The 16,590-nt window shown below is 42.9% G+C and overlaps 1 protein-coding gene across 10 annotated transcripts in view; it reads right to left on the bottom strand.

Annotated features, from left to right (window-relative positions):
- Nucleotides 1-16,590, bottom strand: part of nav1a (neuron navigator 1a) — a 75,673-nt gene that overhangs the window by 31,097 nt on the left and 27,986 nt on the right. Inside the window, exon 1 of one of the 10 annotated variants that reach the window (XM_053424717.1) lies at nucleotides 5,470-5,718. The exons of 8 other annotated variants lie outside the window; for them this stretch is intronic. In XM_053424717.1, the coding sequence (XP_053280692.1) occupies nucleotides 5,470-5,552 (83 nt within the window). In that variant the 5' untranslated portion in view covers nucleotides 5,553-5,718. Of the gene's footprint in view, nucleotides 1-5,469; nucleotides 5,719-16,590 lie in introns of those variants that run through there. One more of the 10 variants, XM_053424718.1, reaches the window with a different exon arrangement.

Genomic DNA, 16,590 nt, shown 5'->3' with positions numbered 1-16,590 from the left:
ATTCCAGCGAAGAGGGCAATGTCCATGTTTATCAAATGTGCCAAAAAGGGAACCAACACCATCAGTCATGCCTCCACTCAACAGATGGAGGAACTATGTTGTCAGCATGATATGAGCCGGAGTTCACTGGGCAACATGGCGAACAAATGCCTCCGTCAGGACAAATGGTTCAGCCCTGAAAATATTTTGGAGGGCATCCTCTCCCCAAATAAACTATAAAGTAGAAAGGTCTGATTATTTCCCCCCTGATTTGCATTCAGTTCAGTGAATGCAAATCGTCCATGGAGCTAATCACTACAGCTAATTCCAACCCACTTGATTATACGTTAATCTCCTCCATCAGTGATAAAAAAAAAGAGCCGTTTTCCACATTTCTGTGAGATGTTACACATGCACGGACTGGATAAGAGGACTGTGGGCTGATTAATAGAGATGTTCAGATACCAGCATCAGAAAAGCCTCCGATACTGGCGAAAACGCTGGGTCAGGCATCGGCAAGTACACAAATCTATGTCCAGAACTTTCAAGGATATTATTTTAAATCTGATAAAACAGCAATTTTCTTTTCAAAGGAAATCAAGTCTTCTTCGCTGCTCCGAAATAACAGATAGAAAATTGATAGAGTGAACAAAGTGAGAATGTGATGGCACGGCTTTTGCTCAAATCGAATCAAGCTGCCCAAAGACGCTTCACATCAGAGCAGAACACCGCTAAGCATCTGCCAAAGGTTGTCCAAACACCACCTGAGCAGAAGAGAATGAAAGGCTCATTGACTGGAGCAGAGATTCTCTTTCACGTCTCCTGGCTGAGATAAAGCAGACACCTATTACAACACACACATTACTCCCCTGCTGTGTGGAGGAGACAGACAGAACGCTGTGTGTGTGTGAGTATGTGAACGTATGTGGTGAGGCGACGGACAGGCCTTGGGGCGCACCCGACAGAACTCACACCCATCACCTGCTGTCACTACTAACACACACACAAACACAAACGCACACACATACACACTGGTCATGCCACTTAAAGTTGTTACAGTGAGTTTGGGAGACATTCCTCGGCCTCAGGCTGCACAAAACACACACACTTCACATTCCAGCGCGTGTATTCTGGGGTTCCACTCCCTAATCCCCCAACATATGCAGACGCACATATGCATACCAACCCTTGAGTGCAGAGACACACACAGAAATAAAATGACAGATCCAGAGGTTCCACTGGAAACGGAATCTGCAGCCGGGAAGTTCACGGCTCCAACACAAACTGGAGGAATCGTCTCAATTTCAATTTAAGTGCAAAGAATAAAGCCTTGGAAGTTTCAATGGGAGACATTGTCTTAGCTTCATAAACTCTGCCAAGGAGGTGACGTTTTCAACCCTGTCTGTTTGTTTGTTGGTAAGTTTTTATGTTTGTTTGTAAGCAAGTTTACACAAAAACCACGGAATGTATTTCCATGAAAGTTGGTGGAAGGATGGGACCAAGATTTGGTGGTCAGGGGACGGATTCAGTGAATTGTTTTCACTTTCTCTAACGTTCCCTAGAAAAGACTGATATTTATGAGTGTATGCAATTTGGTGACGATCTAAATACAGACTTGGATCTAGTGAATTCAAATGTGGTTCCATAAGGGGGTCGTTGGGAACTTGGTATGTGCTCTACTAAGTGTTGGTCTGGTCCCACGTTTGCTAGGAAGCTTACTCAGGTTAAAAATGACATCCAGAGGTTACTATTCTCTGTGGACTCTCCCGTCCCCAAAGAGCCTGTTAAGGTGCAATGTTGTCTGGCTGCAGGTCCTTCTCTGGCTTTGATGTAACAGAGAAACTCAGTAAACCACGGGAGGCCCCACCTTGTGAAAACATGAGCTCTGTTTGTGAACACATGCTCCTATGTGTACGATAAAACAGTTTATGTGTCTTACAAGCACAGGTTACAGGCATGTGTTGTTTTTGTTCGTGTCTGCCTAATGACCTTGTACTCAGGCCAAATAAACCTGTTCACTTAATTATGAGGCATCAAGAATATGCCTGCAGGAAATCATTGTGGACACAATTTGTCCCTTCATCCAAACAGAAAATTAAGGAATTTGTGAGTAAATCTAGCAAATCGAGTAAATAGATAAAGTAAATCTATCTAGCTAATCTAGCTGGCAGAATGGACAGACTAAATAAGGCTGTTTTTAGGCCTGGCCAATACAACTATATCAGTAATTATCGCAATAAAATGTTCATTAATAGCAATATGACAAAGGTTCAATATATATATCGATGTAATTCTTCAATTGGGCACAGTGAGGAGGTTTAACACATAATTGATCTATTACAGATGTTTCAAATGATTCACTGTTTGTCATTCTCTACTCATAAAGACAAGTTTAAAACCACAAATTTCACTCAGGAGCAAAACTTTAAATAACTTTAAACTTAAATAAAATTATAATGGGGGCATTTATCGTAATAAAATAACGATATCTAACGATACCCTGACATTTTTTTTCGCTGTGTGCTCTGGCTGATCAGCTGCTCGATCAACCAGTTGTAAATATTTTTCATCGCTCTGTGGTTTCTATGAGAACAGGAACCTTGTTACACCTTAGAAATGCCACAGCGGATGGAAACATTTCAACATCTCTCTCACCGAGCGTGTGGGGACGTGTTTGTGTGCTGGAGAATCATGATTCCTGTTCATGCATCATGATTCATGTAAGAGAGATTAGATTATCAACAGTCCGTTGAATCTAAGTCTTTTGCAGACTGAGTCAGCAGTGTGTTTCCAAAACAACCCTAATCCATGTTTGACTCTGAGCCTACAACTCTCACACCTAAGACAAACCTTGATTATCTGTGTTGCACTGGAGAAACTGACTACATTTACTTTGCCACCAATATTCCAACTATTGACCTTATCAGCATAAGGCATGTTTTTATTGGGTCATTTGCACAAGCTACTAACAGGATGATCAATTCACAACATTATGGTTGTTTTCTTTCTAAATTTGCAAAAGCTACAACTTATCTTTATCTTTCCATCTTGTTTTATCTTGTTTTGTTCATGCCTTGTCAAGCAGTCGGTAACTGCCGTATGTCGATGTTGCAAAATACTGTTAAAACTCCAATAGGACGTAAAAGTCGATCAGGGTGTATACATGTATACATAATGCGACTTAGGTTGGAATACTCCAAGTGTCTTAATTCAATTATCAATAGATTTATTTGGATTAAGGTAATCAGAGAATGTTGTTTACATATTGGTATATTATTCAAACTATCGGTTTACCTAGGTTAATATCAGACTATTGGTTTCCATGTAAACGTGGTCAGCGTTTCACCTCATTGTTGCCGGTATGCAGAAAAAATGTTACTGAACAGGTACCAAACAGGACGTAGGTTAGAAGCTTCTTGAACTGCCAGCTGACAGGTGCTACCTGTCGAACCTGATCAGTATCACTCCACCCCTCCACACAGATGGACGTGATTCGAGATAAAAACATTTACTGCAGGACACAGTGACTCCAAAAAAGCCTTTAACCAGGTAGAGCTGCTTTTTCACCAGTGACCAACCCTTCCCATGCAAAGTGACATCAGCTATGAGAAGAGTCTGGTCTTCATCACGGTGACTGAGCCGCCATTCGTATTTAATTAAAACAAACAGAGGAGATTTGGGTGTGAGGTGCGTTAATGAGTGATGTCACCAGCTCGCAAATCTGCCGTTTGGACGAGGCTGCGTTGTGTGAATCAGAGGGGGATCTAGAGGTCATGCTGAGAGGGTTATTTGTGTTGTGTTCAGTTGACAAAACATACACACACAGAGAGAGAGAGAGATTGAGTTGATGTTGGCTTGCCTTCAATATGACTAATATAGTTGATCAAATCTTTGTGTTGGCTTGAACTGGTGTGCTGATGCATGTTTTATGTTTGATTAAACACACACATGCTGACACCCACACACTGTTATTCTGCTCACACCACTGGCTTCAGTCATACTGTTAGGTGACTGCCTGAACTCTGTGTGTGTGTGTGTGTGTGTGTGTGTGTGTGTGTGTGTGTGTGTGTGTGTGTCTGTGTGTGTGTGTCACATTCTACATATGTATCAGTCTTTTGACAGCCAGTCTGTTTAAACACACGTGTCCAACTAAAACACAGATAAAACCACGCGAGTCTGTCCTTTGGGACTCTGAACTGTTTGTGAGTGGATTCAATTGTTAAAGTGTTTCTGTCTGCTGGGTGTGTGCATGTGTGTGTGTCTCTAATGCCCTGATATTAGGCCCCTCTGCTCTAATAGGTTTACATAAAGGGTCGATGGATGCTGTAGGGGTCAGTCAACCAAAAAGAGCACAGCTGACCCCCACCACCCCTGAAAACCCCTACACACACACACACACACACACACACACACACACACACACACACACACACACACACACACACACACACACACACACACACACACACACACACACACAATGATTCAATAGAGCATCTCTGTCTGTCCATGCTGTCATAATGCATCTGTGAAGCAGCACTGCTCTTTCTGTAATTCTCCTTTTCTATGTCTTCTGATGCTGCTATACATTTCCTCAGCCACCATGCGCTGCCCACTCACATCAGCTGGCCTACATCAGCCCACACATTGGCACACACAATTAGATCATTCTCACATGGCATGCAGCAAAAAGATGATTTGGAGGAGGCTTGCAGCGTTTCGCCCAATCACAGCAGACACACCGGCTAGAAGGCGTCGTCAGAATGTAGGTCAGTGTTCTGCTCGGTGTGGAGAATGCGGTCCGGTCCTGCAGCGGATCGATCAATGCGAACACACCCACACATGCGCTCAAATACACACACACACATACCTGCATGTGAACACCAGCAACCAGTTGTCATCGCATTCAGCTTAAAACAATGGAGGAGCCAGCAGACCACTTAAAGCGCGCGTGCACACCGTCCACGTGCACGCCCACATGCTGCATCCACTTACACTATTCTAATAAGATGATTAACAATCAAGCATTCCCTCTTTCATGGATATCTATTAAGGCTTTCAGTTGATGACTGTCCTCACCGGTACAAAAGCACAATGCTGATTCAACACTTTGCGCATAGAGGTCTGTGCCTGTATCTACTGTATATAGCTCCATCTACACGCTCAGCAAAAGCCCAGTCTTCAGTGGGCGTCTAGACAGACACACAAGGTCCCACAACCGGCTGATGTGAGCGTATGCCGGTCAACATGTAATGAAACGTGCCACCAGGCAGCGGTTGCAGTTTTATCAATGAGACTGGACGCACCGCTGCTTTTTACGCACTGGCTCCGCCGGAGCTTCCACCGCAGCCCCACTCAACACCTCGAGCCCCCACGCACACACACACACAAACACGCCGTGAACACACACGCTAAAGCAGAGTCACCGGCCCTTCACGGGGCCTCTCCCTCCTCCGGGATCCTGCGCTCTCAGCTCTCATCCATTTTTACCTGGACAGAAAGTGCATTGTCCTCCCCGCGCGCTGCGGAGCCGGGAGCTGCAGCATTTTGCCGTTCAGCACGCGCCCGCTCATCCTCCAGCCGTCCGAGCCGCTTCACGCCGCTTTGTTCCGGGGAGACATTATTTCTTCTGAAGCAAGACAAGAGAGGGAAGGTTCACCCGGGTTGCTTTCCGCCGCTGACAACCGGGGCACCGCCTGCACGAGTCAGCAGCGTCAACTGACTGACCCACTCCCCGCAGTGCCTCCACTCTCACACACTCCCCTCTCTCTCTTCCTCGGAGGGAGGGAGGGAGGGAGGGATAGATAGAAAGGCAACACCCAGAATTCCTCCTCCTCCTCCTCCTCTTTCTCTTCCTCGGGCCCCCGTTTCACAGATCGCGACCAGCTGTGCCTTCTCCAAAAAAGCGCGCAGAGAGCCGCAGGATAACCACGCAGTCATCACATTCTCTAAGGAGACATGTCAGAGACATTTAGTAAATCTCCAGTCAACACACCGAAGAGAGGACACACCCCTCTGACAGCACCGACTCTGCCCTCTGATATCTGAAGGGCCAGTGATACATTCAACACTGGCATCTGTTGTGGTGGATGGAGCACTCACTTTGTTTAGGCTAGTCCATTCCTTGAGTCAAAGTTAAAATACACTTCACTGCACGACTGGATAGTTATCTGGGCATGAGATCACCAGGTATTTGAGCAGAATTCACTAATCAAAAGTGAAAGTGTCTTAGAAACACTCGGTAACTAAGTTGGATTATTCAATGTTGGACGTTATCTGACACTGATTTAACCTGTCTGTCTGTCTGTGCGTCTTTCCAAGTGTTAGATATAAATGGCCTTGCTGGTTAATAGATAATTTATTATTGCCGCAGCAGTTTGTAAGAAAAAAGTTTTGGTTGCCGGGTTGTAGCATTCTTCATTGTCTTGCCTTTGTCAACTCCACTAAGGGGGTTTTCACTAATGTTTGCTTGTTAACAGGATAATATTAAAACTTCTGGACAGATTTCCATAAAATGTGTTGAAAGGATGTTTATATGGGTCAGAGGAGAACCCATTAATGTTTGATGGTGATCTGGAACAGAGGGTAGATCCAGGATTTTTTTTATCACTCTTACTTTTTTTTATCTCACTTACTTTAACACAGTTTCGGGGGCGGATTTCTATGAGTGTGTGAAATTTGGTGCAGACTATTGGGCCTTAGCGCCAAGTATTCTCTTCTATCGTTTAGAATGACACTTTTCTCATATATATGTGGATTTAAATAGGAATGAGTTGGAGTTTTAATGGTCACACTTGCGTAAATTACTTTAAATTTGATGTACACTAAATTAACCTTTCTACGTTTATTTATTACTCATGAATATCATGCAACAGTTGCCCAGTGTCTGGAGGAAATGCTGGTTAACAGTCGAACCGTCTGTGGCATAAATAAGCCTCAATCAGGATGTAATGAAGCGGGGAGGGTAAATGACTCCACTGTTTCTATTGTAACACAGTGTGTATTGGCTATTGGAGACTTGCGGAGGAATAGAGTGGGTATCATGTATCCACTCCCGCCGTGAGCTCTGCCCCCCTCACAGCATCCAGTGGTGTTTAAACACTTTAAGGCTCTGAGTGGACCCCAGTGAATAGATTTGCCTGTCTGCTGGGTCAGTTCAATAAATGAATGAAGGGTGAGAAGGACAGAGAGAGGCAGTTAGAGGAGGAGGAGGGGGGGGGGCTGGAGATGATTAACGCCGTCTTTTCACTGGAGACAGGAGAGAGAAAATGGTGTGAGAAAGAAATAAGAATGCAGAAATGGAAAGATTGGAGAAAACACTTCACCCGGAGAGAGAGGAAGAGAAAAAGATCATTAAAACGCTCTTTTTAAGCGCTGGGGGAACAAAGGCAGGATTATTCAGGCCACTGCTCATCCGTACCATGCAGAGCCAGGTGGGCACAGAGTGTGTGTGTGTGCGTCTGTGTGTGTGTGTGTGTGTGTGTGTGTGTGTGTGTGTGTGTGTGTGTGTGTGTGTGTGTGTGTGTGTGTGTGTGTTTCGGGGGGTCTGATTGGCACACTGGCATGAGGGTGTTTGGAGCCACTGCCATCGTTGTTGCCTATGTTACTAAAGGAAAGAAAACAGTTTATATGTGCACACAAACACACTCACGCTCACACACACACCCAGACACCAAATCCTGCTCAAGTCAGTGTGAGCTTAACTCTCATCCGAGTTTCTGGAAGGGTCCTCTGGACAGCGCACTGCGTCGGCCTGGCCAGCTCCGCTTCACGTCCAGACATGCCCCCCTCTGTCTGCCTCTCTGTTTATTTGGCTCCCCTGTCCCCGCTACTCTCCTTTTCACCCCGGATCTGAGACCACACTGCTTGTTTTCAACATCAGTGCATGTGTGTGTGATGGTGCAATAGGACCAGTGTAATAAGGTGGTGATGTAACTGTGTAATGACAGTATACAGGAAGGGGTCATCCCTGTGACCCTGGGAACCTGTCACTCCTCTGCTGATGAAAGAGAAGGGAGACCTGGGAAAGCTCATCCCCCTTATCAGAGCAGGAACACACAAGCACACACAGACACACACACACACACACACACACACACACACACGCACACTAAGAACACTTACTAACCCACAAACTGTATACAAACAAAAATAGAACAACCCCCTACACACATTTACCAGCCTGGAAAACTCCTCTTCATTTGAACTGTCAGCCTGTAATCTATTATCTTTTGCTCTTCACACCACAACACTCTCTTTTCCAACTTTATCTCCCCATCCACACTCATTAACATCTAAAGTCCTACGTTGTCTTCCAAGACTCAAGTCATCTGGGAAAACAAAGTTATTTACCTGATGAGAATTACTTAAAAGTATATTAATATAAACTATGAAAGCATTTGTTAATTAATCTTTACTTTCAATGAGTGATGAGCTGCTACACAAACAAGTATTGTGCCAAATTTGGAAGAGCTGCCTCTGGGCTCCTGTTACAGCTTTGAGATTCAGCATTTAAAAACTTCAAGTCCATGTTGGCTTCCAGATCAATATTGAGACTGAAAGGTGAAAAATCGAATGAATCAATCAAATAAGAGTTATTTAAAAAACAATGTTTACTACACCTATTAATAAACCTTGTTGTGAGTGTTGTACCAGTAGTTGTTTGCGTATGTACTGTAGTTAGGCCCACACAGTCCTAAGCAGGTTTAATACTCCTCATAAACATAACCCACTCCAACACACACTTTTGTCTGATTTCTTTACAAACAGCCGGCTCCCTCAGAGCCAGAGAGTAAGGGTCAAACCAGTTTGTGTACCTGCATGCTCAGTCTTTTAGCTCACCAACATCAGACCACGGTTTTAAAAGCCGGCAGTACTGAAAACACATCACAGGGACACACTCAGAACTTTACATCAAAGACTGTATGTTCCAGTCTGAGAAGTTGCTTTCATGGTTAATTGAGGGACCCTCCATGCCTGGACCACCTAAAGCATCTAATTAGCCTCTTTCTGGGAGTGGACCCTATTCTTGAAGGACTACTCTGCTGAGGACAATGTGAAGTAGAATTGCTAAAAAAATCTTGAATTCAAAGATCCTTCTTCTTTCACGAGACACAAAAGAAATAGGAAAAAACTGCCACCACAATAGAAAAGGGGAATATGGCGCAACAGGCTGGTGCAGCCGGTGCAACCTGTGTCTCCTGGGAAAGTAATGAGGGTATGTTCACTGTTGGGAGCACTGGTGCACATGGGAAAGGATGAGATTATGAGATGGTGTAATGAGGAACAACAGGAAGAGGGAACGGGGGCAGGAGGGCCAAATAAGAAAAGTGTGTGACTAATGTCAAAAGAGCTCCAGAGAATAACACGGTGGGAGTCAATGGGAGGGAAGCCGGGTTAAGTCTTATGCGCATTACAAACCCCCATCACACCCCACTGTTAAACTTCCAAGGCTCAGCAGTAGTGTGCATATTGTGTGTGTGTGTGTGTGTGTGTGTGTGTGTGTGTGTGTGTGTGTGTTCGTGTGTGTTTTGGAGTGTGTGTGCAGTGTAGATTTGAGACGGCTTCAATCCAAAGCTTCTCAAAAGCTTGTCCTTAACCATGCAGTTTCATTAACCCCCTATAGAGGATGTAAGAATGTATAAAGGTTGTATAGATGTAGAGGGAAGGTACGAATGAGCGCGTGTGTGTGGGGGGTGGGGGGGAGGGGCAGACTGTGGGAACCAATCGTCTTTTAAGAAGGAACCTCCCCATATACTCAAACTTCTCTCAATGACAGAGAAAGTAATTTAACACTGAAACCAAGGTTTGACACAAACAATGACATTTGTTCTTCAAATAAACATGTTTGGCTACATTTCCTATGGTAGTGGCAAACCCTGCATATAGATTATTACTATTATTATTATTATTATTATTATACCACACATTACTAGCCCAATACAACAGATCTGAATGGTTTGTGGTTCTCACCTAATTAAAGAATCACATTTTTAAAACAAATTTAACATTATCTCTGCAGAAACATGTTTCAATTAAATATTGCCAGATTAACATGGGCATTACAACATTACTGATGTCTGCCAGGTTTAATGTTCAAAATGTCTTGAACTGATGGTGGCACAAGTTGACAACTCAAAGGAAAGTCAAGGAGTGGCAATTTCCTAGGAATCATTCAAATAGTTGCTGAAGCATTTCACCCAGATCAACCTTATGGTGTCAAAGGATCATCAAAGTCATCAGCATCTATCCTCTAGGGACCATGAATGTCTAATCTATCTAATTAAGAATGCAGATTTTCAGTATTGGACCGAAAGAGCAGTCACTTGACACTCGTATCCCCAGCCATGCTGCTAAAGTGACTAGGAATTAAATTAAGCTCCACTTAACTTACCTATCGAGGATTTGCTTAAAAAGCTAAAAATAAACCTAGTAACATTTAATATATCTGAGCGAATATAATTCACTGGGACTTTTTCTTCCATAAGATAATTGTTCACAGTGAAGTCGTGATTATTCAAAGTAGTAAAGACGCTGATTTAAAAATGCTTGATCCAGATCAAAATCCAGTCTAAATGATCAGTCTGGTTATATATTAATCAATGAATGAAATTTAACCTGTATATCCCATATTCACAATCACTTTTGTCTCATAGGGTTTAACAAGGTGTGATTTTCTCTGTTCCTAACTCCCAACAAGAATGAGGAAAAACTACCCACTACTATGTTTTTTTTTTTAACATATGTAATTTAAATTCATTGTTCACATTAAACTGGTGCGAGCCCACATGTATATCTTGTGGTCCTCATTGGCCAAATTAAATCTAAAGCCTTCCTCCTAACACTGAAAAGCAAACCTCTGTTGACTGAATGATCTCAGTCGATAGGGTTTATATCTGCACTTGTTGGTTTAGCATCATGTTCACCATCAGCTGTTGTTTTCAGGTCATTTCCCCATTTTCATCTCTTCTGGGGGTCAAGTGTGATTGAATCAAATGAAAAGAAAATAGAGAAAAGAAATACATCTCCAGGAAGAGAGGGATCCACCTCTTTCCTCTGAGGAAATGGGCTGAAATTGGTCATCGGGCAGAAGTCGTGACATTTCGACCTCTGTAAGTTAAGAAGCTCCGCTCACACGAACGCTCACTCTCTCCATTTATTTCCGTTGCACGCTCGCATTGTTGACATGGTAACATATCCCTCTGAACTATGTGGGGGTCCTGCTGGCACATACACACACCAACGTGCACACACACACACACACACACACACAAACTCATCATAAACCCCCTCTCCACGCCCTCTTGTCCTTGCAGTCTGCTGACCATGTCCTGAGTTCTCTTATTCTTTTTCCAAACCTGCCATAAGAGGAAGCCAGGGATTAGCAGGGATTATACTGTAGCGTCTCCCTAGGGATTAACCAGGCCTCAGCATTGGGGAGGGGTCTTGGCAACAGTAGCCCTGGCAGTGGGTTTGGTGTGGGGTTTGATGCAGAGTGGGGGAGAGGAAGCTGAATGACATGGCCTTCAGGAGGAAGAGAGTATAGTGAAAGGTGGACTAGGAGATGGATGCTGGAGAAGTTTAAGCAAAACTGCTTTCAGATAAGCACTGAACTCCAGATATTCTCCTGGCGTTCTGCGGGGCGGCTGTAATGTATGTGAGAGCGCAAAATGTCAGAGTGAGAGTCTCAGAACTTTCTCTGAAGGTTCTCTCTTCAGCCCCTGAGTAAGAACTCCAGACACATATTGCCAGACACAGACAAGAGGTCAAGAGAGCTTTTGGTGATAAGGGCCAATGCCAGTGTCTATGTGCTGTGAACAAAAACATGTGAGAAAGTCCGGACCCAATTGTTTCAGATATTCTCCAGAGATCATGTCTGAAAGATGCTGAAAAGAAGTAGAGAAAACTTTCCAAATCTTGACTTTTTTTCTTCCAAATCAGAATGTGGGAAAAACTGTCTGTGGGATTTAAGCGTATTTCCCAAGCTCCCATCCAGAACATGTGTTTGTTGCTCAACATCAGTGTGTTTCACAATAATGAGATGGCCCAAAGTCAAACTAAACATTTCCACGGAGGCCCGACAGGAGTAGAAGTCGAACATTCCTGCAACAACTGACTGCAGTCCACTTGGATATTAACACCAGTGTGTGTGTGTGTGTGTGTTGCCGGTGTGAGAACAGACAGACGGAGACGTGGATAGACTAATAGCGCTACGAAAAGGAGTGACGCAAGGCAAATATTGTCTCAAGCAAACAGTGGAAGTCAGTCCAGAATAAACACTAACAAGAAAGTCTGATTCAGTCTCAGTTTGTCCTTGTTTGTTTGTCTGGTTTTACAGTAAATTACATTGTGTCATGTAGTGAGTTAAGGAGGTTAATCATGAAAACCATGTGGCTCATACAGCCTCAGCAAACACCGGAGTATAAAAGATGTGTAGAGGACATTGTTCTCGCTGAGACAGGAGGTGTCCGGGGGTTTCTAGGACTGTAAATCCCTCCTCAGCCCCATATGCTACTCCCTGTTAAATCTTTTAATGTGTTTGTATGCTTGTATATGTATATATGAGCGTATGGTGGGGGGGGCGTTTTTCTGTGCCACTGTAGCAGACAACAGATTAATGTTATTATTGTTTGTAAGCGGCATCCTGCTGAGACAGCTGGAGCTGGTTACATCATCGTGAAGCAAAATAGCCGGGCAGATAAACAATATTTTTTAAATATAGTTCTGCTACTAAATATGAATTACATGTAATTATCATATTAAGCAGATTACAGGCATAATTAAATACAAATAAAAATGTAAAGTCTCTCACATGACTCATATTGAGAAATGCTCATGTGATGATGGTGAATGGCTCTGATTAGTTAATAAACCGCTGTGTGTGTGTGTGTGTTTGTGTGTGTATGTGTGTGTGCTCTCCACGGGTGTTCCCTCCAGTGCTTTGCCCACACGTGCTGGAACAAAGAAAGAGCGCACTCCTCCCCAGAGTCCAGCCCCCTCCGTAATGACAGGAAAAGTAATTGATTACACGCCGCACTGAGCAGAGACAGAGCCACCGGAGCAGCAGAGAGGAGCAGAGAGGCCCAGAGAAGAGCAGGTAGTGGATGACAAGAGCAACACATGGCCCATCACCCACCTGAACCATGCCTCGATCTGCCTCTCGTCAGGTCTGCATGTAGATCACACCATCTCTGGCACACACTGTCACTTAAAGAGAAATGATGGTGAGGAAGGGAGGAAACCTACACCTCAATATGTGCCAAGACACATACAAAATAAAACGTTCCTGTAGTAGTGATGGACTAACACATTCACCCACCGTCACAGTGAAGCTTGCACAGGAGCTTGATTTTCTGTAAATCAAATTGTCAATATCTCAAACAAAATAAACTATCATGAGATACCGTTGCTGTATATATATATTTTATTCCGGTAATCTAAAATGAGAATTATCGGTTGTACCGAATTCAAAATAATTGATTAAAGAAGAAGAGTTCTCTGAATAGTTAATTATAATATTCATTAGTTATTATTAATCTCTATTTAAACTGGAGGAATTATTGACGAAGATCCTAATTTACAATGTCGAGTGACAGGAAAATACAGATATAGTGAGCAAAATAAACCAGGATATAAATAAGACACATACAAATTATTCACATCCTAGGAGTTGACGGGTGACCCCATAATTTAGAATAGTTAGTGACGTGGTTTGTTTTAAGAAAATCCAAAGAAAGAAAATATTTTATGCAAATCTTTATTGTGGCACTTTTGTCATATATTTTTTTAATTAGGCTGAGCTCCGGTCAGTAGCAGTTAACTGATATGAAATGTAAGTTGACAACTTCCAAGTTCTGATAAAATGCACCTGTAACAACTTTTCAAAACCTATATATACAGGTTCCTCAACTGTAGTCTTGGTTGTTTCGGCTGAAGCTCGAGAAGTAAAGGGAGTTGTCCCCAAACCAGAACATTGGTGGTTCGATCCCTGAGTCCTACAGTCTGTCAGAGTATGACAGAAAAAGACTTGGCATGTATAAGCGCTGTATGAATGTGTGTGAGTGGTTTAGTGTTAAGACCAGAAAAGGTTGAGAAGTAAAAAATCAAACTGTGGCACTTAATAAAGATGGGAGGCAACTGAACATGTGGTTAAACACAGTTGCCATACTACCAATAACAGAGGTCACAGTGGCTGCCCTTGAAAAACGACACCACAAACAAGTGGGTACTTACACAACCTTGCATTTAAATAAACAGATGAGTAAGTGCTGACTTAGCACAAGAAGTACCTGTGGTGTTTCAGTGACCGAGCAGACAGTGTGAAGGACACTGTCTGAAGACAGCGTCCAAGAAGAAACCCACAGCTTTCAAAACCCACAGCTTTCAAAATTACATGAACAAACTGTCAAAGAACATGAAAAGAAGCCTGATGATTATTGGCAGCACATTCTTTGGAGAGATGAAACCCAGTTGTTTAGATCAGATGGCGTCCTGCCTGTCTGGCGAGGACCTGGCCTGGACCACCACAGTGACCACAGAATACTGACTTTGAAACCTGGAGCTGGGAGTGTGCCGATACATAAGGGACATGACCTTTAAGGAAACATTATGAATGCATATCCCCAAATACTGAATGGAAAGTGGTCATCAAGATAGACAAGTGCTATATAAACACAGACCATTTACCATTTTACCATTTAACTGGACAGTTAGTCACAGTATAAAGATCTGGCTCTTACAAGAGGAAAAGCCCTGGGTGTGTCCACTGTGTGTGCGTTTGTGTGTGTGTGTGTGTGTGTGTGTGTGTGTGTGTGTGTGTGTGTGTGAGTAAGATACAAACATAGACACAGACAGAATGAGTAAGAGAGTGAGCTGATCTTTCACCTGAAACGAAAATCTGATCCAGATGTGGGAAGAGGAATTCATTGATCAGATGTGTCAGGCTGATATAGTTTTGCTTTGTGTGTGTTTCTAAGTTTTGGCCAGTAGATGGGGTTAGAGTATAGCTGAATTAAAAAAATAAAAAAACTGCCGTCTGTTGTGTTACACGCACACAGACACACACACAGACACACACAGAGACACACACAAAGTCCTGTTACACTTCATTTGAAATACTTGTACCATTAGAAGATTACAAGATTATAAGTTATCAGATAATGAACTTTCCTGTTTGAATCAGGCCAAATATTTTATGGCAGAAAATCGACCGATGATATCAAATCTTGTTCCTGAAAACAAAAAAACACTCAGTTCCTCTAAAAAAGTTCTTCTTTCATTTCTGTAGACTGTACTGGTCTCGCATTCGGAACAAGCAGCTCACTTCTGCTTTTCTAGAAAGCACTTAAGTCAGCCGACTCTGAGCAGCTTAGGGGAGCTTAGTGTGTGTGTGTGTGTGTGTGTGTGTGTGTGTCTGTCTGCTGCCAAAAAAATATTTTCATAATTCAGGCGTTTAGTGCAGTGAAGCATTGTTACCATGGAGACCGCCCGTTTACTAATGGGAGGTCGCTCCTCCATCCAGAAACAAAAGCGTGCGGCCCAGCAGGGCGGAAAACAAGACGCATGCTCAGCCAATGGTCGCCGTGTGTGTGAGTGTGCGAGTTGAGCCCATTATCACTGCACACATGACAACGAAGACAATCAATACATTCTATCAAGCCCAGATGAGGCTCGGACACCGGCTGTATGGAGACGTTATGGTTCATTCAGGTTCGTCATATATCTATTTTTATAGCACTTTTTGCACCTATAAGGTATAAGCAAAGACAAATTTGTGCCCTGACAAAGGTAGACAACAAAGTATTGTCTATTCTAGTCTATACCATAGACTGTATATAAAGGTCTATACACAGCTAATACCTTTTCAGACCACCGTGCCTCACATAAGGAAGCCCCCTATGTATGTCAGCAGTGCTAATGACTAATAAGTGTTGAAATTGGGAAATATGTTGAGTTGGCTCTTTTCTTAAAGGTGCCTGCTTGTCTCTATTATGACGATATGAAACTTTGGACACTAAATAGTGAAGGGAACTTCAAATAAATCCTTCATACAGACAGCTCTGGTATATTATCACCTTATAACGTTGTTATAGCAAACAATTGCCAACAAAAAATAAAATTCTTAACCGAGCTGCAAATAGGAACATGTACACATATTCACATGTGTGTTTCTTAGCACTTCAGATTTGGGGATGTAAATTAAACTGTAAAGAAAACTAATAAGAAATCAATACACAGTGTAAAATTCACTTTATTTATCAAACTTAACCAACCTCTAACAAGGCCCAACAGTCCCCTTATGAAACCAGAGTAAAATTCACTAGATCAAGGTTATTATTTGGATCTGCAGCAAATTGTACAGACACATGGATATTAGTCCCCTACACATGCCTTTTCCCACCAAGAACTATGATTTATTCTCTTTGAGATGTTGAAATCGCCCTATTTCACAATCTTGAAAAAATTGAAGATATGTATCCACGATCCGCACGTAGAAATCCGTCAAATAGCTTTCTGCAATCATGAAAACTAACAAGACAAACAAACAAAGGCAGACGAAAATATAGCCTGGCCGAGGTAAGGATGAACTGAAAGACTTAAAATGTATGAAGA

This window comes from Pleuronectes platessa, chromosome 6, assembly GCF_947347685.1.
Source record: "Pleuronectes platessa chromosome 6, fPlePla1.1, whole genome shotgun sequence".
Taxonomy (NCBI): Eukaryota; Metazoa; Chordata; class Actinopteri; order Pleuronectiformes; family Pleuronectidae; genus Pleuronectes; species Pleuronectes platessa.
This window is presented reverse-complemented; position numbering and strand designations above follow the sequence as displayed.